The sequence below is a fragment of the Zosterops lateralis genome (genome assembly GCF_965231275.1).
Source record: "Zosterops lateralis genome assembly, chromosome: 10".
NCBI classification, from domain to species: domain Eukaryota; kingdom Metazoa; phylum Chordata; class Aves; order Passeriformes; family Zosteropidae; genus Zosterops; species Zosterops lateralis.
In genome coordinates, this window is record NC_139770.1 from 14,980,674 (window position 1) to 15,000,635 (window position 19,962).

General features: G+C 36.8%; 1 protein-coding gene across 1 annotated transcript in view; it reads left to right on the forward strand.

The window, feature by feature from the left end:
• The window catches only part of ATR (ATR checkpoint kinase), a 39,091-nt gene that overhangs the window by 3,976 nt on the left and 15,153 nt on the right, over window positions 1–19,962 (forward strand). Inside the window, exons 5-28 of the mRNA XM_083868857.1 lie at window positions 373–560; window positions 1,781–1,975; window positions 2,172–2,401; window positions 3,216–3,368; window positions 3,512–3,704; window positions 4,301–4,560; window positions 4,959–5,149; window positions 5,255–5,355; window positions 5,687–5,858; window positions 6,511–6,678; window positions 7,467–7,661; window positions 7,998–8,183; window positions 8,620–8,712; window positions 10,124–10,254; window positions 10,448–10,591; window positions 11,453–11,546; window positions 12,250–12,375; window positions 13,805–14,011; window positions 14,218–14,331; window positions 15,258–15,373; window positions 16,241–16,361; window positions 17,244–17,381; window positions 18,532–18,739; window positions 19,233–19,411. Of these exons, the coding sequence (XP_083724983.1) occupies window positions 373–560; window positions 1,781–1,975; window positions 2,172–2,401; window positions 3,216–3,368; window positions 3,512–3,704; window positions 4,301–4,560; window positions 4,959–5,149; window positions 5,255–5,355; window positions 5,687–5,858; window positions 6,511–6,678; window positions 7,467–7,661; window positions 7,998–8,183; window positions 8,620–8,712; window positions 10,124–10,254; window positions 10,448–10,591; window positions 11,453–11,546; window positions 12,250–12,375; window positions 13,805–14,011; window positions 14,218–14,331; window positions 15,258–15,373; window positions 16,241–16,361; window positions 17,244–17,381; window positions 18,532–18,739; window positions 19,233–19,411 (3,903 nt within the window). The remainder of the gene's footprint in view (window positions 1–372; window positions 561–1,780; window positions 1,976–2,171; window positions 2,402–3,215; window positions 3,369–3,511; window positions 3,705–4,300; window positions 4,561–4,958; window positions 5,150–5,254; window positions 5,356–5,686; window positions 5,859–6,510; window positions 6,679–7,466; window positions 7,662–7,997; window positions 8,184–8,619; window positions 8,713–10,123; window positions 10,255–10,447; window positions 10,592–11,452; window positions 11,547–12,249; window positions 12,376–13,804; window positions 14,012–14,217; window positions 14,332–15,257; window positions 15,374–16,240; window positions 16,362–17,243; window positions 17,382–18,531; window positions 18,740–19,232; window positions 19,412–19,962) is intronic.

The window sequence follows — 19,962 nt, forward strand, 5'->3', positions numbered from 1 at the left end:
AAAAACCATAACAAGGTGTTGATAAGGAAATGTTGATAGATATGATGAGTGTCTCTATTCCATACATTCATCTGTGTATCCTACCTGTTGGTTAAACTTTGTGTGTCTGTTTGATGGCTTTGGTGGCAAGGTATTTTGTCAGGAACTGGGAAACAGCTGAACAAGCTGCATCCTCTCTGGTAGCAGCTCAGGAAACTTCATTTCTCATAAGACCTTTCATCTTGTAATTAAGTTTTTTGAACTAAAAGGTTTTTATGAATTTTTTTACCATTATATTTTGCAATTTAATATTTTAAGTCAGAAGTGATAATAGCACATCTTTAAGTAAGGCAGAACATACATTGTGGTACCTCTGTTGTTTGTCCATTCCAGTATCTGGTGAGTCCGCTTTATGCAGCATTAAAAACACAAACAGAAGAAATCTTAGAGGAGCTCCAGCAGAACCAGCTGGAGAGCTCAGACACTGATGGGTGGAGCAGCAGCAGTGATGAAGTTCCAGAGAAAAGACTCCGACTGAGCCTACCCACAAAACATCCAAAGAAATCACCTGCACCCTTAATGTATGGCACTTAGTAACTACTTTTACAGTGATTTGGCTGTTGAATAATAATGACAACTTCTTGAGGCAGTTTCTTCTTAATTAAGATTAAGATTAAAAGAGCTTCTGGGGAACAAATCTCAGTTATATTTTGAGGGATCAAAATCTACTGGTGATTTTTAAGCCAAACTTTATTAAAGAGACTTTTTTTAAGGTGTTCAATGAAAATTATTTTCAGGTTTTCACACTGAAAACAAAGCTGTGAGCATCCATAGTGTGACAGAATTGTGTAAGGCTGTGCTGTTACAATGGATATACTTAAAGCAGGTCTAGTTAAATCAAGTTGTGCTCAGGTGAGCAAAACCAGTTCTCTCAACCTCTGCTTGTGCTGTGCTCCCTGATTTTCTTGGACTTGTGCCAGCAGTTGATCTCTTTCGTGTCTTTGGGCACTCAAAATAGGCTGGGGCATGCTGCACTCCAGGTGTGGGCTTGTGATCAGCCTTCACTCTTTGAGTACAGCCCAGGCTGTAGTTGACTTCTTTGAAACAAGGTCACACTGCTCTAGTATTCCACTTTTCCACAAGCCTGCCAGGTCATTTCTCCAAAGCTGCTCATTAATTAGTCAGCTGTCAGTCTGTTCTATTGCATCAGGGTTTGTTTTTTTTTTTTGCCAGTTGCAGGACTTGTCATACAGACCTTCATGAAGTTCTTGTCAGCCTAATTTTGTAGACAGTTGTAGTCTTGTGAAAAAGCAGCCCACTTTTCTCCACAGAGCTGCCTGTCTCATTGTAGAAAGGAATTGAGAGCACGACTTGCCTGTCATAAATACATACTGGCTGTTTCCAGTCACCTTCTTGTCCCTCATGCAGATAGAAATGAGTTCAAGGAAGACTTTTTCCATAATCTTCCTAGGGAGTGAAATTAGGCTGACAGGCCTATAGTTTCTTGGATTCTCTTTTTTTGCCTTTCTCAAAAATGGGTCTAGTGTTTGCCTTTCTGTGGTTACCAGGACCTTCCAAGGACTGTAGAGTTATGCATTTATAGCCTTTCAGATAAATCCGAGTCATACTAAAATTCAGAGTTAGGCTCTTTTCAATCCAAACAACACATTTAAGCTAAAGCTTCATTTTGTATTTTTCTAATCCTATATCAAATATGGATTAGCTCTGGTTTTGCTATGGTTATTTATCTTTTCTGAAATAAAGTATGTGTTAGAAAATAATTAATATGGTCAAATTACAGACTTAGCCCTGTAAACATGAAACTGAAGAGTGCTCTGTGGAATGCAATCACTAAGAAAGCTGCATCCTTAATATCTCTCCTTGAGGAAGAAATTCTGCCAGAGGATGTTCTGCAGGCTGTGGAAGGGATGGCTGTAATTCTGCGGTTGGCTGCTCTGTGCATAGTTCATTGTTCTCCCCCAACAGATTCCACCAGGTAAAGGTGCCAAGGGGAAACTGTGGGACCAAGAGTTTCTTGTAACTCTCATTACGATTTATGTGATTACTTTAATGCCTGTCTGTGTATCAGGATCAATACTGGGTGGGTCCAGTACATTTTCATAGTAACTTGGCTTACAGGCAGTTAATATTAATTGTTGTTTGTTGCACTGTTGTGTTTTCTGTTTTAACAGTAAAGACTGTGGAGGGTCTCCTCCGTGTAACTCTGATACGTGTAAGAAATCTCCTCCAAGCTCCTCAGATTCAATGGTGAATATACAGTTCAAGTGGATTTCCTCTGATTTTACCACAAGAGTAGTGAAAGTCTGCAGAAACCTGTTAGAGGCTGCTACACAGATTGTTAATCTAGAACAAGTGGTTGACAGAATGGTAAAAATCTTTGATGCTTTGCTATATGCACAAGGTAAGAAACCCTTTAAGATGTCTTGTATTTTGTAAATTAGGAATTCATTTGACTGTATTAAGTCTCTTTTGGTAGAAGTACTGAAATTATGAATCTTGTGCTAGTATTCCAAGTCTTTTACAAAAAAGGTTAAAAAAAAAGAGCATTATTTTCCGTTTAGAGACCTTAGTTTCATTCCTTGTTGAACATAATTTACTTCTTTTTGTCTCTACTTCTGTTGATTTTTTATCCGATCAAGAGAATACATGAGGATAGTGAAAATAAACAAAAAGGATCAAGCTTTAGCCGTTTTCTTTTAGACACACAGAGGCACCATGCTTTATTATTTTTTGTTCCACTCAGCAATTTCAAAGCTTGTGAGCAGCTTCAACAAACATGGCATGTGTGGTACCAAAAATATTGAGTACTTTCATGGATTTTTTTTAAGTAACTGGTAGGATAGAGGACAGACTCAGTTACCAGGACTGAAATGTTATTATGAAATGTTATCTGGTGTCTGTCAGCTTACCAGACACCACAAAGTCTACCTGAAAGTCTTTGCACAAATCCAGAGATACCAAAGTTATATTCAATCTGCTGCTCATGTGTTACATTCTGTCATATGTTCAGTGAGATTTTTAGGTTATTTAGCAGTACATGATTTACTATTACATGCCTAAAATGTAGGATATCAACGTGTGGGAATAGTGATACTAACCTTCGTTGATAGAAAAAGTAATATTTTGTAGCAAATTAAGAACATGAAATGTTTTATAAACTCTATAGACCTGAAAAAGTATATTTTTGTTATTGTTTTGCTGTTTTTTTCCCCTAGTGAAAATTCCACTGAGTGATCAGATTCTTGATGACTTATGTGGATTGCTGTCTCTGCCCTGGATTTACAGCCATCCTGATGATTCTTCTTTTAAGCCATCTATTTGGGGGTTTAGTCCTGTCGTTTTGAGTCAAAAAACTGCAGAGAGTTTCTGTAAGTATGTTAAAGTATATAAAACCTAGTTCCACTTTGGAATGATTGTTCTAAAGTAAAATTATTTTATTTGCCTTCTTATGTTAATTGATGGTATTAAAAGTTTAAATCAAGTAATTATTTACTTTGTTTTTTCTCTTTAGCACCCCAAACTCAGTCACACTGTGTGTTCCTTCTGTCTCTCTTCCCAAGCAACATTCATCTGGATTGGAGAAAATCAGTTTATCACTGGGCATTACAAAGTCACTATGAAGTAATTCGGGCCACTTGTGTTAAAGGATTCTCTGTCCTGCTTCATCCTGTGCAGTCCTGCAGCGGGATTCCCAGAGCTCTTTTGTATGTACTAATGCAGCTTTTCTGTCTTTGTGCAAGAAGAAAAAGGGGCAAATAATAAATGGAGTATAAGCACAAAAATAAATGTTCATTTCATATGAAATTTGCTAGATCTTAATTTCAGAAATCATCTGATATCAACAGGATAGGTGCACATGATGATGTCTGTGTGACATAATAGTGTTCACTTACCATGTCAGTATACAAGTTCCTTTGCTAACTGAAGACCCCCATTTAAATTAGGGTGGGGAAGGGAGATACCTTTGTCAGTGAAATCTATGTGGTATTTATCCAGATGTCTCTTAAAATCTTTTCAGCTTCTCTGGCTTTTTTCTGTATATGTCTTAGTGTCTTGTGTCCTTTTGTTTTAGTCTTCAGTTCCTTCTTTACAGCATGCCAGCCTCACCATGCCCAGCGCTGCTTCAGACATTTAACAGAACATGAGGGTGACCTGAAAAGGACAAGGATGATTTAGTGAGACAGACCCTTAAGCTGTCCTGATAGTACTGTCAGTGTAGTTAGAGAACTCAGACAATGTAGAAAAGAAATTTCTAGATAAATGATCTATTAAAATGATTTCATTTTTGTTTCCATTTCAGAAATCAAATCAAAGATGAGTCTGAGCTAGTCAAGGAGGCTTGTGCTGCTATAGTTGGGAAGTTATCTTGTTGTCTTTCCGGTCCATTTCATGTACGACCTTCCTTAGCAGACTCTGCTATTAAGGATGTTACTCATGATATTTTGTGTAGCAGCCTTACTGTGACTTCTGCTCATGGAAAAACCTCTTCTGTGCAAGCCTGTGTTTTCAAGCCCTTTCTCACTCTCCTTGACAGCAAAGCACCCAGTTCAGTGAAGCTAGGTATGTGACTTTAGTAACATTTTACACTTCCATCTGAGGTACTAAGTCACTGTTTCTGAACCTTTCCCCATTCCATTCTATGTTGAGTTTCTAATACTTCTATTGATGTTGAAGTTTTGTATTTCAATTGATATCACTCCTGATATTTGATGTTGTCAGTGATACTCTTTTTAAACTACCTTGGCTTAAATTTGGTCTATGGCTGTATCTAAAGCTGTAATACTTGATAAAACCTAAATTCTAAATATCTTCTCTGATTTCACAATATTTATCCTTTTGGTTAAAAAAAGTAAAGTGTGCTTTATGATTTGTTTGCATCACTCTTTTGTGCACTTCAGTAGATTTTGAAAAAGTATTAAATATATGTTTTCCTTCCCTCCTCCAACCATGCCACCCAGCATTTATAGAAAATATACCTCATCTTTGCAAACACCTGGATTTTAATACTGATGAGTCCAGTGTGAAGACTCTTGTTGGGTCTTTATTAAATCTAATGGAAGATCCAGACAAAGATGTACGAGTGGCTTTCAGTGACTGCATAAAGAACATACTAGAATCCTTAGACTCTGAAGAAGGATTCATAAAAGAGGTGAATTCATGTTTATTTTTGGGTTTTGTTCCTAACTTACTATGGTTTTTGTTTCACTAATGTCAAACACTAACATTAATTTGTTTTTGTTTTCCCATGTACCAGCTGTTTGTTTCAAGGATGAAAGAAGCCTACACAAATGCCAAAATATCAAGAAATAATGAGCTTAAAGATACCTTGATTCTCACAACAGGAGATATTGGAAGGTATTTTTGATAGTATCTTGAAAATTGACCAGTTTCACTTTGTGATACAGTATCACTTTATGATACAAAGTGCCCTTTAAGTGTTAGAGTAAATTACTTATTTTGAAGCCACCTTTTCCCCAAGTCCATTGCAACTGTACAGAGCTGTTGATTTCTGTGGAACAGAATATTCCTCATTTTCTTCTGCCCTGTCATAGGGAGTGTAGATAAACCATGCCAATACAACCAGGACTCGTTTTGCATGATGGCAATTGCATGTTCTTAAGTCATTCTATTAATGCAACGATTCAGTTTTCCTTTTTAATCTTTTTTCTTCTGCTTACTTTGTAAGGGCATCCAAAGGAGACTTGGTACCATTTGCCCTCTTGCATTTGTTGCACTGTTTGTTGTCCAAGTCAGCTTCGGTGGCCGGAGCAGCGTACACGGAAATCCGGGCCCTGGCAGCAGCCAAGGCTATCAAGCTGCAGGCTTTCTTCAGTCAGTACAAGAAGCCAATCTGTCAGGTAAAATGAGTGTCTGGTTTAGAAAGTGCATGTATTTGAGTTCTCTGTGTGTATTTTGAAAATGGAATTCAAGGTCAAAATTGCACTATTGCTCAAGGTGAAATCTCCTAGGACAAGAAATAAATGGTTTTAAGGAAAAAAATGCTACAAACTTCCAGGAAGGAATGGAAAACTTTGATTTTGTTGTGATCTCCCCTCAATAGTGTTGCTTCTCTGTTCCCTAGATGCTTCACTCTGAAACAGAGAATCTTGCATTCTGTAGTACTATTGCTGCAAGACACTATGATTTAAAACTGGAATTGAAGTCAGCATTTCACAGGCATAATCCTGCCATGATTGATTTAGGTTTTTTGTAATATCTGTTACCTAATGACAAAAAAAAGTCCTGTTTAAAAGAAAATCGTCGAAAGCAGACTTTTCTAATTTTGAATATTTTTTAATAATGTAATATTTGATTCCAGGGTTGCAAAATTGAATGTAATTATTAAGTGGATGATAATTCAGTTCTGTCGCAAAGTAATAATCATTGATCTATGCGCAATGAATGAGAGAGGAGAACAGATGCATATGAACTTTTGTGAAACTTTTGTGTTCAGTTTTACAGCGTGAACGAGGGGAAAATAATACTGAATACCTATTTTTTCATGTTTAGTTTCTAGTGGAGTCCTTGCACTCCAGCCAGATGGTGGTGTTGAGTGCTCCGTGCCAGGGCAATGAGCTGCAGAAAGAAACAGCTGCTCACCAGAGAGAAATGGCTCTGGACACATTATCTGAGATTGCCAGTGTATTTGATTTCCCAGATCTAAATCGCTTTCTCTCAGTAAGTTGGTCAGTCTTTTTGATATTTTGTATTTGTGAATTTCAATTTTAATCCACACTTTTTCTTGGGAATGCTGCAGCTGAGAGCTGAAATGCAGAGGAACAGTTTTGTCAAGGAGTTAGTGGGACGGCTACAGCGCCAATTGAAGTATGATGGATAAGAAGCTGAAGTTTATAATGCTTATTAAGTATATCTATATTAATGATTTAGTGCACTTGGAGGCATCCTTTGTAAGGTGTGATTTTTGCACGGTGTCAGCTTTCTTACTTTCAAAAGAAGAAAACTACTATTCTGTGGATACAGATCTTTTTGATCTGGTTTGATATCTGTTCTACTGGAATCCTAAGTAACTTCAGAACCATACTTGTGTTTTGCTTGTTGGTAGATGGGAAGTGCCCAACTGTTAAGTCAGCAATGTTTTAGCTGCACCATAGGCTGGGCAAGTGTTGTGTGTGGGCATGTTGGCATTTTTAGTTTCTTCGGGGTTTTTTTAAGATTTCCTTTTGTGGAGAATTTGGATTGACCCAAAAAATGCTAGCTCGGTTTTTGTTTACATGTTTCTTAGTATGGATTTGATAAAGCAGCTCCTAAAGTAATTAGCTCTATCTGCATTTTTACTAGGTATTTTCATCTTATTGAAGTTTTTCTCTGTTCATACTTATGGTCATAATTATGACCAGACATGTGTAGTGGTACTGACACAAGTGGGACTTAGCCTAACCCTGGGGTTTTGGAGGGTTTGTTTGTTTGTTTGTTTTTTCCATTAACTGCAGTTCTTAATTTACCAGCGGACCCTGCAAGTTTTGCTTCCTGACCTTGCAGCCAAGGCCAGTCCTGCAGCCTCCACACTTATCAGAACCATAGCAAAACAACTGAATGTGAACCGAAGAGAGATTTTAATCAATAACTTCAAGTACATCTTCTCTCATTTGGTCTGTTCCTGCACCAAGGATGAGCTTGAGCGGGCGCTGCATTACCTCAAGGTAAATTGCCATTTGCTCTGTTACACCTGCAGATTAGGAGCAACTTGATGCATAGCAAGCTTTCTGCTTTATTTAAATTAAGGTATTGCAAAGCAGAGGTTGGGAAATTGCATATGCAGAAGTTTTGTTCTAATTATTTATAATCAGTTCCATTGGCTCTGAGGAATGTGTCTGAGGTATTTTAGAACTTGGCAAATTCTAAAAGCTTGGTTTGTCTAACATTGAGCTGTTTGAAAGCTTTTTCTTTGATTTCTATAACAAACCAGCCCAATGCCTCCTGTCTCTCAGTGTGCTAATTGAATTGTGATTAAATGAAGACTTTGTGTTTGACTGTAGAATGAGACTGAGATAGAGCTGGGCAGCTTGCTGAGGCAGGACTACCAGGGCCTGCATAACGAGTTATTGCTGCGGATCGGGGAGCACTACCAGCAAGTCTTCAATGGTCTGTCCATATTGGCTTCATTTGCCTCTCAGGATGATCCCTATCAGGGACCTAGGGAAATAACCTCACCAGAGCAAATGGTAAGGGCGTCAAAATCGTCATGCTCAGTTTTTTCAATGATTTTTTTTGGCCATTTTGAGAGTGAAGGCAATTTACCATTCTCTGAACATCACTTATTTCAGGCAAAAAGTGGAAGTGAGGCTGACATTTCCTGTTAAGTGTTTCTGTAACAGAGAGATCCATACCAAATCATAAAACCAAATCAAAACAAAAAGTGCCCGAACAAACCAACAACACACATGTAAACATCCTAACATCCAACAAAACAGCAAAATCCACAATCTAATAGGGATGTCTGTCAATAACAGTGATATTTCTTAAGTAGCTATGTATTTGGGATTCTTCTCATATGTATTTCAGAATTAGCATTTCATACCTGCTTTTTAATTTCTTAGGCTTTGGAATGTGTTAATTGTAAGATTATTTGTAGTTTTAACTTTTTTTTCCTCTTCACAGGCTGATTATCTGCAACCTAAATTGCTTGGTATCTTGGCTTTTTTTAACATGCAGTTACTGAGTTCCAGTGTTGGCATTGAGGATAAAAAAATGGTGTGTAAACTTAATTTGGTATATTAAAACAAAACTAAGCAAAGACTCTTTTAATATTCCAGACTTACTTGTGTGATCATGCAACTGTCATGGATGCCTCAAAGATACTAGAGTCCCAGAATGATTCTTTAAAACTGGTGATCTCACTGTGGGTAGGAGTTCTGTGTAAGCTCCAAAGGTCTTGGTTTCTTTAATGGTCAGATACTGTATTACATATTTCAGTCAGATGTAGTGTTTGCAACAAGTCAGTCAGCCAGGAATTCTAAGGGAGAAATCCAAGTGTATGATTTTTAGTGTGTGAAATGAACACGAGTGCGAGGATGAAGGAATATGGGAGAAAACTGCAATTACTGCATGGGGTTATATAAGAACACCAAAGGGTAAAGGTAAAGAAAGAGGGTGGAAATCCAGGAGAAGCTGGACTTCATTAGTTTTGGTTCTCACAGAACAGCTTCTTTAAGCTTTGCAGTAGAGAGCATTTAGAGAAATTAGAGCTCACAGCTTGAGACAAAGTGAAAATTCTGCTGAGGCAGTGCTAACCACAAGACTGGCCTTTTAGCCTCCTCACAGAGGGAGTGTAGATGATTGCAGCAGGAAGTTTTCAATGCTAGAATGTACATAACCTTTGCATTGATAGACTGCATTTTCTCTGGTGTTTTTTTACTCTTCAGATATTCATGTTAAGATGTTCTCATTTTCACAGCCCCCTTTCTTCATGCTTTCTGAATTTCTTAACTTTTATAGCATTTCTTTTGCTGCACCTGCTGCTGTTTCTATCTTTCCTTCTGTTTTTTTGTTCTTGTTGAGTTTCCCCTTGCATGACCTTTTCTCAAGCTCAGGTTTATTCCTGTGTTACTGATCTGTCATGCTGGACATTTCACTACCTTGTTTGGTGTAGTGTTACTGTCACTGAAATACCTCCTGCATCTCAGTATTTCTCTTCTGTCTTTCATTGACAACTGAGCTATTACCTGTTCCCTGATGCTTGCCAGTCACTTCTGTGAGCAGTTGTATGTCAGCTCTGTTAGGGTTTTCTTGGTTTGGTTTTCCTTTAAATGCAAGTTTGTTTATTTCCTCTGTATTTCCTAAGCCTTCTCTTTTCAGCTTGGGATATATAGTTAATTGTGTCTCGTAACAGACATCTATAATCATTAACTCCTTTGGTATCCACTTCCCTCATCAATCTGTCAACAGCCTAAAGAATGTAGGGTTTTGTTACAATCTTGTCATTAGAGATTCCCTTTCACCCCCTTTTTCTTCTAAATCCAAATTCTTTATTAGAGCATCAACCTAATTTTGGTGTCTTAGAGTATGATTTCTTAAGCAAGGGTAGCCTGATTTTAATAGAAAATATGACTCCTACCTGTTTTCCTGAGTATCTAATACACTACACTGACTTTCATCTGTCTAGGCTTTAAACAGCCTGAGGTCTTTAATGACACTCATGGGTCCCAAACACGTCAGTTCAGTCAGAGTGAAGATGATGACCACGCTGAGAACAGCTCTGAGATACAAGGATGACTTCCCAGAACTATGTTGCAGGTGAACTGATGGTGTACTCAAACAGTGACATCCCTGCTATTTTTGGCCTTTAATATACTGTTGAGTTTTGTTCTGTACAGTAATCTAAACCACAGTGTTGAAATAGCTTAAAGTGCTTCTCATGACTCACCTGAAATGTTTCCTGCAGAGAAGAATCATTGATTGTGTTGCTTTGTTGCCTTTTCTTGTTTAGAGCCTGGGATTGCTTTGTTCGAAGCCTGGACCATTCCTACCTTGGCTCCTTGCTCAGCCATGTGATAGTGGTGTTATTGCCCCTCATACATATCCAACCCAAGGAAACCACAGCAATATTCCACTTCCTCATAGTGGAGAACAGGTACTGCACAAAATATTTTCAGTTATATGGTTTAATTCCTGCAACAGGAATGGGAATAATCCCAAATTCAAATCATCCAGCACTGAGATGAGAAATCTTGTTTTTATTCTAAATAGTTGTTGTCCTATAAAATTGCCGCTTCTCTAAATTGTGTTTGAGATCTTGAAATATAACAGGTGGTAGCCTCATCTGAAAAGGGTTTTTTATATTGTCCTTACAAATATATACAATGCTGTGGCCAAGTTACAAGCCATTCAGACACTGAACCCTGCCAGGTTTTCTTCAATGTGTTTATTGTACTGATATGGAAAATTACTTCCCTTTACAGAATAATAATGATTGCTAACATTTGCTCTAAGCTAAAGAGAAGTGCATGAAATTGGAAATGGGGAGGAAATTAGTTATTTTCTTCAATAATTAGAGCTATAATTATGAAGTGCACAGATTATTATGTTGAATAAGTTTTCATACATTCCCTTCAAATGTTCACGCCAACTGAAAATAAAATCAAAGTTTATTACAAAATACTTTAATTCTCATGAGTTAACCTTTTTGAAGATAAGGTTGAGTCATAATTCTTTTTCATCTTATATTTTGTAGCTTAAAAGAGTTTTTTTTAGGAATGTTGATACTTAATATCTTGATTACTTTTGTTGTGTTTTCATTCTTCTTGCATTGTATCATAGCAACAGTTTTCACAATAAAAGGTAGCAATAGGAATAATAAGTCCATTGTAGAAGGCCATAGTAGCAATATTGAAAGAGATTTCATCATTGCATTCTTTTGATGGGTTTTTAAGGTTTTTCTGATTCACCTAATGTTTGCTGTATTCTTTACAATATTTTTTTTTATAATTTTTAGGGATGCAGTTAGAGACTTTCTGCATGAAATATATTTTTTACCTGACCTTCCTGAACTAAAAGAAGTTCAGGTCGTCCTTCAGGAATACAGAAAGGTACAGCTTCTTTTATTTATTTGCTTGGCTTTATTGCATCAAATAAATTCATGACAACTGAGGAAAATGTGAAGTGTATTGTTAAGTGGAAATACATTTATCTGCCTCCACCACAAAAAAAGGTTTTGTGTATCACAGGCATAGTTTGAAGCATGTTCTGATTCTTGTTTAGGAAAGAAAAATACTCATGTTCAACATTCTTGTTTCTGTATAGCATCTCCTGAACCCTGACTTTTCATTTCTTTTGTGCCAGATTATAAGATGAGAAGTCAACAGTTTTAGCTATGGCCATATTCTCTTTACAGGGAGAAAAGTTTGTCTCTCCTTAGGAGTACTCTTTAGTCCATTTCATTTGCTTGCCCTCAGAATGGTTAGGTAATAGATAGGAAGTAGCAGTTATTTTGTGGGAGTGATGCAACAAAAGTAGAAATTAATTTGATTTTAGACAGACTTTAAGCAAAGCATTTTCTTCTGATTTTATAATTTTTATTTACACCATCATTATATTTACTCAAAAGTAAAATATAGCACCTTTTTGAGTAAAACATTTTTAAAAATAGGCAAGAAGACAGTGATATATGGATATAGTTGAGAACATAGGCAAAAAGGCAGTTGTTTCCATGTGTTCTTACTTGTGTTCTTTGAGATGCTGTTCAGTCATATTCCTGTTATAGTTAACTTGAACTTCTTCTGTCATGTTCAGGAGTCCTCCAAAAGCACAGACTTGCAGACAGCCCTGCAGCTCTCTATGAGAGCTATTCAGCACGAGAACGTGGATGTTCGCATTCATGCACTTACCAGCCTGAAAGAAACATTGTACAGAAACCAGGTACAGAAAACTCCCTTCAGCAGAACTAAAAATAAATCAAATTAGCATCTGGACCAAAAGTCTAAAACTCCTTATTGTTACAGGGTGTTCACTGGAACTGGGTTATTCTTCTCAGTTCATTAAGCTGTTTCTTCATATAATGGGGAAAACGGATTCTTTTTCATGACATTCTGTGTAGGTGGACTTTCAAATCCTTCAAATCTTTGTGATGTTGATTCAGCAAGGCTAGTGTACATTTTTTTACCCCAACTCTGAGGAATGATGTATTTAAGAAGTCCATTTCAGCAATTTATTATGTGAGCTTATTGTCTATTTAGGGCATGTTTGACTTTTGCACCAGGAGCCTCATACATAAAAGCAAGAGTGTGTGTGTATGTGTAATAAATGAAAGAATTAAGACGTGTTTGACCAACTCACACCTTTTCTTGTCTTCCTTCTTTGTCTTCCACCCTCAAAAATTTGAATCCATTGATCATATTCAAATAAATTTTATAGCCATGTACAAGCTGAAGACACTGCTTTACAATTCTGTGTGGTTATTAGCCCAAAGGGTGTATGTGACCCATTAGAAAAAGTAATAAGTCTCCTTATAGTTAGAAGATTGTGGGACTTTCTTTTGCCAAAAATTAAAAAAAAAAGTCCAGCTAAAAGAACAAACAATCATTGTGTGCACTCCTGGCCAACCAGTAATTCTTGCATCTCAGGTCAGCAAAATCCTGCCATGCCTTGCTGAGTTAGAGGTCTAGCAAAATAATTGAGACAAATCAAACTTAATTAGTTCCACAGCTTGTGGAACTATTTGCTCTGTTATGTTGGCTGTGGTTTCAGTTTTCATTAAGCATAACAATGACAAACATCTTGATTTTTTTCTGTATTTGCACTAAATGTGAAACGGAGGAATAAAAGCTGGGCCAAAACAAAAAAAGAAAGGACACCCAATTAAAATGATGGGCATAGATCAAAGGACTTGAAACACTGGGTTTTGTAGAACTTCAGAGTGAAGAAATGTCCAAGAAATGGCAAATAATAAGAATAGAAATGGCAGCAAACTCAGAAGGTGTCAAAACAGTTGCATGAGAGAAATTGGGAGGAAGTATTGGAACACATGAAAAGAAGGATAAGTGAAAAAGATTACGTAGAAAAGAAAAGATGTACTTGGTAAGACAAAGAAAGAAAATGAAGTTAGTAGAGAGGTGCATGATAATGAAATACAATATCGGCCATGACAGCTTTATTAACTGAGGCCCAAATCCCTCATGCATTTGTTTAGTCCTTCCTAGGGTGAGAAGTAGATTACTGCAACTGGACTGTAGTTACCACTTGAAGTCATGGCTAAATGAAGTCAGAAATGAGTTACAGGTTGAAGATTTCCAAGATTATTTACAAATATGGTTGCAGAATAACTCATCTTTATCATTCATCTTCCTAGGAAGAATTGATCAAGTATGTCACAGACAGTGAGACCGTGGAGCCAGTCATCTCCCAGCTGGTGACGGTGCTTCTCATTGGCTGCCAGGACGCAAACTCCCAAGCTCGGCTGCTCTGTGGGGAATGTTTGGGTGAACTGGGAGCCATAGATCCCGGCAGGCTCGACTTTTCAACAAGTGAAACTCAAGGAAAACACTTTACCTTTGTGGTAAGAAGCCTTGCAGTTGTGTTTTGTTTAGCATTAGGGATCTTCTAAAAGTCCTTGGGAGGAGGGAACCTCTTATCTCTAGACCTTTTGAAAATCTGGACTTGCTGTCTCACATAAAACAGTTTAGAGTTATGCTTCCAAGTGATTATTGAAAGATACAGCTTTTACTCTGTTCTAGTAAAACTCACATTCTGTTTGTGATTAAGGCTGGCGTGGAAGATCCAAATTTTGCATATGGATTGTTAATGGAACTGACCAGAGCTTTCCTTGCTTATGCTGACAATGTTCGTGCTCAGGATTCTGCAGCGTATGCAATTCAGGTAAGATACATAGTTAGATCCTGCTTTTATTTCACAGATTATTTTCTGTATCATTGAACTTAAAACTGTGCTATACAAATTTTCATTTTGAAGTATATGTTTAAGTGCTTGAAACTTCAACCTGTAACAGGTTTAAATTAGGAAGTACACTTAGTATTCTGGGTAGTTCTCAAATAAGATAGATCTGTTTGCTTTTGTGTCACAATATTTTAGGAGACGTCTGATGTTTTAGAGGTAACTAGCAGTCCATACATAGGGATTAAGGACTAATCCTGAGAGTGGCTTAATATTAGCTCAGATTGCACGGGCAGATATTAAAAGCAGTATTCCTAAGATGGTTTCTGCTTACAGTTTTAAGAAGCAACTGAAAGGGAGCATACCCTTCTTTTCAGGCTTTAGTGTTTTGTGCTGGTTTTATTTAGCAGATGGTGGGATTTTGGTTTCTTTTTTGTTCTTGCTGTTTTTGATGTTTAATATCTTTGTGAAAACTTCAGGGCAGTTCTTTAGTCCGGGAGAAAATAGGTGGTCTTGTGTAGTCAGCAGGATAAGAATTTTATTAGCACATGCCCAAGGTTGTGCACTTCCTGCACAAGGAGGAATCAGATTAAATTGTAGTCTTGGTTTATTGGCAGATGTGAAGAATACAAGATAATGTGGTCCAAACACCAGCTGGAGAATCTGAGGAATCAGTAGTTGAAATCAAAGCAGCCTAGTAACAAGGGATTATGAGTGTTGGATGACAGTTTTGCCGTTATGATTTCTGAATTAAGCATTCCATAACTTCTCTCTCATTACTTATCATAGAATCATTCAGGTTGGAAAGATCATATCATATACATGGGGTTTTGATCATGTGCATGGGATTTTGTACTGTGGTCATGAAAATTCTCAGTGCTAACTTGGTGATGCACACCATGCCTTTTCAGGAGTTATTGTCCATCTATGACTGCAGAGAGACAAACACTGACTGCCCTGGCTCCAGGCTCTGGAGGAGGTTTCCTGAGCATGTGCAGGAGATCTTGGAACCTCACTTAAACACACGGTATATCACAGCTTAAGGAATGGCTTTTCATAACAGATCTGTTTTGGGTTTTTTCTCCAGGCTAGTATTAACCTTATATGGTTTTGTGATTGTCACTGTTCTGGGAACAATGATATATATTTTTACAAAACTGAAATAAGCTCGTTCTACTAAAAGCTGAATTAGCACTTATTTGAATGTAATTCATTCTAAATCAAACAGGCAAAACTCAGAGCTCATACTTTGCTCAGGTCTGCCTATTTGTCCCTAGAGCATTGACTTAGATGATGTTTTGAAGCTGTTGTTTGTTTTCTTTCCACTCTACTCAAATCTATCAGCATCCTATTACCTTTTATAGAAGTAGGAGGAGCTCACTGAGTTTTAATTTGACTTTTTCTTCACACTATTTTTATCATTACTTCAACAAAATAAAACTTCAAATTATGTTGGTGTCTTAACTTGAAATAATCAGTTTCCCTTCTGTTTCCTCATGAAGACAGTCATGCTCACCTGTGATAAGCTTTAACTTTTTAGAAAACAGACTTTTTTGCCTTTCTTGGCTTTCATGTATACGCTGGGTTTTTCCTGTCAACAACATAGTACTCTATTTATCAAACTCCATTTCTTAAAACTGATTATGAATAGCACATTAAAATATACTTACAGCCTAACAAGTTATGATAATTTTTATTTCATATTTCATTTTAAGAAGCTCTAGAATAAAAGACGCTGACTACTGCAAGTGGTGATTTTAATTCTATTTTTAAAGATTCAGAAGACAGAACTTAATATTGTTCCAGTGAGGGAATTTCATAAGTAGAAATGTGCTATTGTTTACTGTATTAAATGAAAAGTTAGTTTTATTAAATGGATATTTCAAAATTACAGGTACAAGAGTTATCAGAAGGCTGTAAACTGGTCTAAGGTGAAGAAGCCAATTTACTTAAGCAAATTAGGTGTTAATTTTGCAGAATGGTCAGCAACTTGGGCAGGTTATCTTATAACAAAGGTAAGAAAAGGAATCTTTCTCTTTGCAAAAATAATGCTCTTTGCAAGACAATTCTTGAACCTCATTTCAGTTTCTGCATATCAAGGATGGATGGGAGAATATGTCTGTAGGCTACAGGCCTCTTTCAGGACTTTCCTGCTTCTTCAGCAGGGTACTGCACTCTCCCTTTCCAGCACTGGTTCCCGGCAAGGCTTCACAGACAATGTCAAAGCTAAAAATCAAGGAAACCTGCCTTTTTTCTGACACTCTTGTGAAACTGAGAGCACTGACAAGTGCTGTGAAAAGTGTCTGAAATGCTTCTGGATTTACCTTCTCAATTTTGGAAAGATTTCCAAAATCTTTCCAAAATAGCTCCATGGTCCCAGCGCATAAAAATTACTTGTACCTTATTTCTCTTTTCCCTCTTCTATATCTAAGTTACCCACCAAAAATGTCACTTCCAAATCAGCCACAGTAAGAAGTGAATTGAATTACAATAACTCAGTAACTACACTGTCCTCTTTCAGACAAAATGTCTTCATAATATCCTACTTTCTGCAGGCTTTTAAGGGCAAAAGAGAGGCTCAGTGTAGTGGTAGACTATACCAGTTTTTTCTATGGCCAGTGTGAGTTCACAGTGGTATAAAACACATGGAGAAGTGTAAATGTATGCAGGACTTAACTGTCTTTTCGTGCTGTCAGCAGTTGCTAGGTGCATTAGCAGCTGCCATCTGGTATCCCTGTTGCAGATTTAAGTTGGATGAACCTTCTGTAGAAGATAGATATCTTAAAATTATTTGATGGACTAGAATTTGTGTTCATCAACAAAAGGAAATCTATTGATTGTTCATGTATTTGCATTTTTGTAATGATGCTTTTCCTGGAAATAATATTTTCCTATAGGTGCGACATGATCTTGCCAGAAAAGTTTTTGATTGCTGCAGTATTATGATGAAAAATGATTATAAAGTGACACTTTATCTCCTTCCACACATCCTTGTGTATGTTTTGTTGGGCTGCAGTGAAGAGGATCAACAAGAGGTAAGAAGTGTAAGATGGTAGTGTTTTTCACAGGAATGCTCAGGAGCTGTTCCTCATGAGAGGTGCTCAGCTCTGTAGGCCTACACGAATAAATTGTTCAGGTGTTAAATTCCTTTTTGTCTATTAATAATGTAAATTTTCTGACATGGTTTTGAATATACTCATACAAGTTTGTGTTGGAACTGCTTTTCTGCCGATTTCCACCAGTTAGAACTAGGATCAGATATTATGTAGTTAATTGTGACTGCAGTAACATCAACAGCTGGAGTGGTACAAAGAGGAAGAGTGCGACAAAAACAGCCAGTAAATTGAACTTGTATAATTCCAAGAATTCAGAGTCATAATTTTTTCCTCTCCTTTGATTGCAATTACAGTTTCAGTAGATAAACTATTCAGCTGCCAGAATTATGTGGAGCAGGATTTGTAGATGTGTTGTGGCAAGGCAGGGGTGGGAGAGGAGTCATCCTGCTTTCCTTCAGTTTGCTTGAGCTGTCAGTGCATGTGCCCAAGTGCTGCCATTTTTACTGGGAGCAGCACATGTATGTACAGAGAGATGCAGGTTTGCAAGGACTCTTTGCAAGCATGACCTGGGGGAAACAAAGCAATTAGAAGATACTGAAAAGTATAACTTATATTCCATTAATTTGAAATTTCACAGCTAAAATATCTGTGTTTAAATATTGTGGGCGTGTAGAGGCGTGTGATGATTTTTCTTCTGTGAGCAAGTAGATTCACAATAAGCATCTGTTGTTTATGCTAACTCATACTTTATGAACTAAAACAAACAGAAACAGATATTTTATCATGGCATTTAAACAGAAACAAAAAAAGTAGATCTGTAATCTTGTAACCAGTAGATAACTTTATTCTTATCAAATCTTGAAGTATTGTATTTGTAGAAGAGGTGCAGTAGCATTTGTTGTCTTGAAACCTCAAGACTTTGTCCCTCTACAGAATCCTTGAACAACAGCTGCTCCTTGGTTTGCCATTTCTTCCTTTTGAGATTGTGAGACAGCAAGGTTATGCAAATCATCTCCGAATTATTAAAATACACGCTTAAAAGATCAGTATTTTAGTTTGATTTTATGTTAATTGCTGTTTCCTACTGTTTTGCTGTGGGTATGGCACTTTGTCTTTTACCTTTGTGTAGGTTTACATGGAGATTATGGCTGTGCTGAAACACGATGACCAGTCCAGCAGGAGGCTCGAGGACAGCGCCTCTGACCTGAGCCAGCTGAGCACACAGACAGTGTTCTCCATGCTGGACCATCTCACTCAGTGGGCGAGGCATAAATTTCAAACACTTATTGCGGAGAAAAGTGCTGGCAAGTCTAGCAAAGACAGAAGTGATCTAAAAAGTGAGGAATAGTTATTTTTATTTAAAATGGCATTAACATTATTCAAAGAAGTATTTATGTTTGCAGCTTCACATTATAACCATTTACAAATGTTGTATAACATGTAATCTCTTTTATTATTTCTTAATATCATATTGTGATCTCCACCTCTTCCACCCCAAATGGATTGTTCTGAATGCCTGTTACAAGAGCTAGATATTTTAAATTTGGACAATGAAATGTTAATTTCTTGATAGTTTTCTAAACAGTGTTTAACTGAATATAGTATTATAAATAACATATATTATATTCTGTGCTGTCTTCCAAGATGTAGAAAGTTCACCAGAATTGTTTTAAACAAATTATTGTTGGCAGAAGAGAAAACCATGTTCTTTAATTAGTACAGTTATCTCACTAAATTGTTAAATGAGTTAATTGAATTTTGATGCATAAGATAATCCTTACAAATGAAACCTCAATCGACAAACTTTTTAATATGTCTTTTTTTCAACAGCATCAAGTGAGGACTATGGAGAATATCAAAATGTGACACGTTTTCTAGACCTCATTCCCCAGGATACACTGGCTGTGGCCTCCTTTCGTTCCAAGGCTTACACAAGGGCTGTGATGCACTTTGAATCATTTATAACAGAGAAGAAACAAAATATTCAGGAACATCTTGGATTTCTTCAGGTTCTGAAGTTCTTTTTGGCTTTTGTATTTTATTTTCAGATGAAAATGTGTATGGTGAATAAAGCTTGGTCAAATTCTTCTTTGTAATGGGAAGAAGAAAATATTTATTTGGGCACTTGTTGAATACAAGTGTTTAGTTATCTGTGTTTCAGCACTATTTAGTACTTTCTCTTGCTTTTTATATGAAAAGGAATGAATAGTTTTCTGTTGTATAATAAAATATTGTAAATTCCTGAAAATAATTAAATGTGGGTTTGTTGATTGTATAACAGTTATTGCTTTGAAGTTGGCTCTGTGCCTTTTGCCAGAAAATACAGCCAACTATAATAACAAAAGAAAAGACAAAGTACATTGGAAGAAATTCCAAGTGGCTTATTCTAAAGTAGAAAAAGAGCCAATGCTAAAGGTGTTGCAGATTATAGAATCTTTTTCAAGAAGTATTTTAACCTGTGGAATGATCCTTTTTGTGGTTCCCTATGGTTTATATTCCTCAATGACATTTCAAATTTGAAAAAAACTTAGTATGTTGCTTTTTCACCAAAAGTAATCAT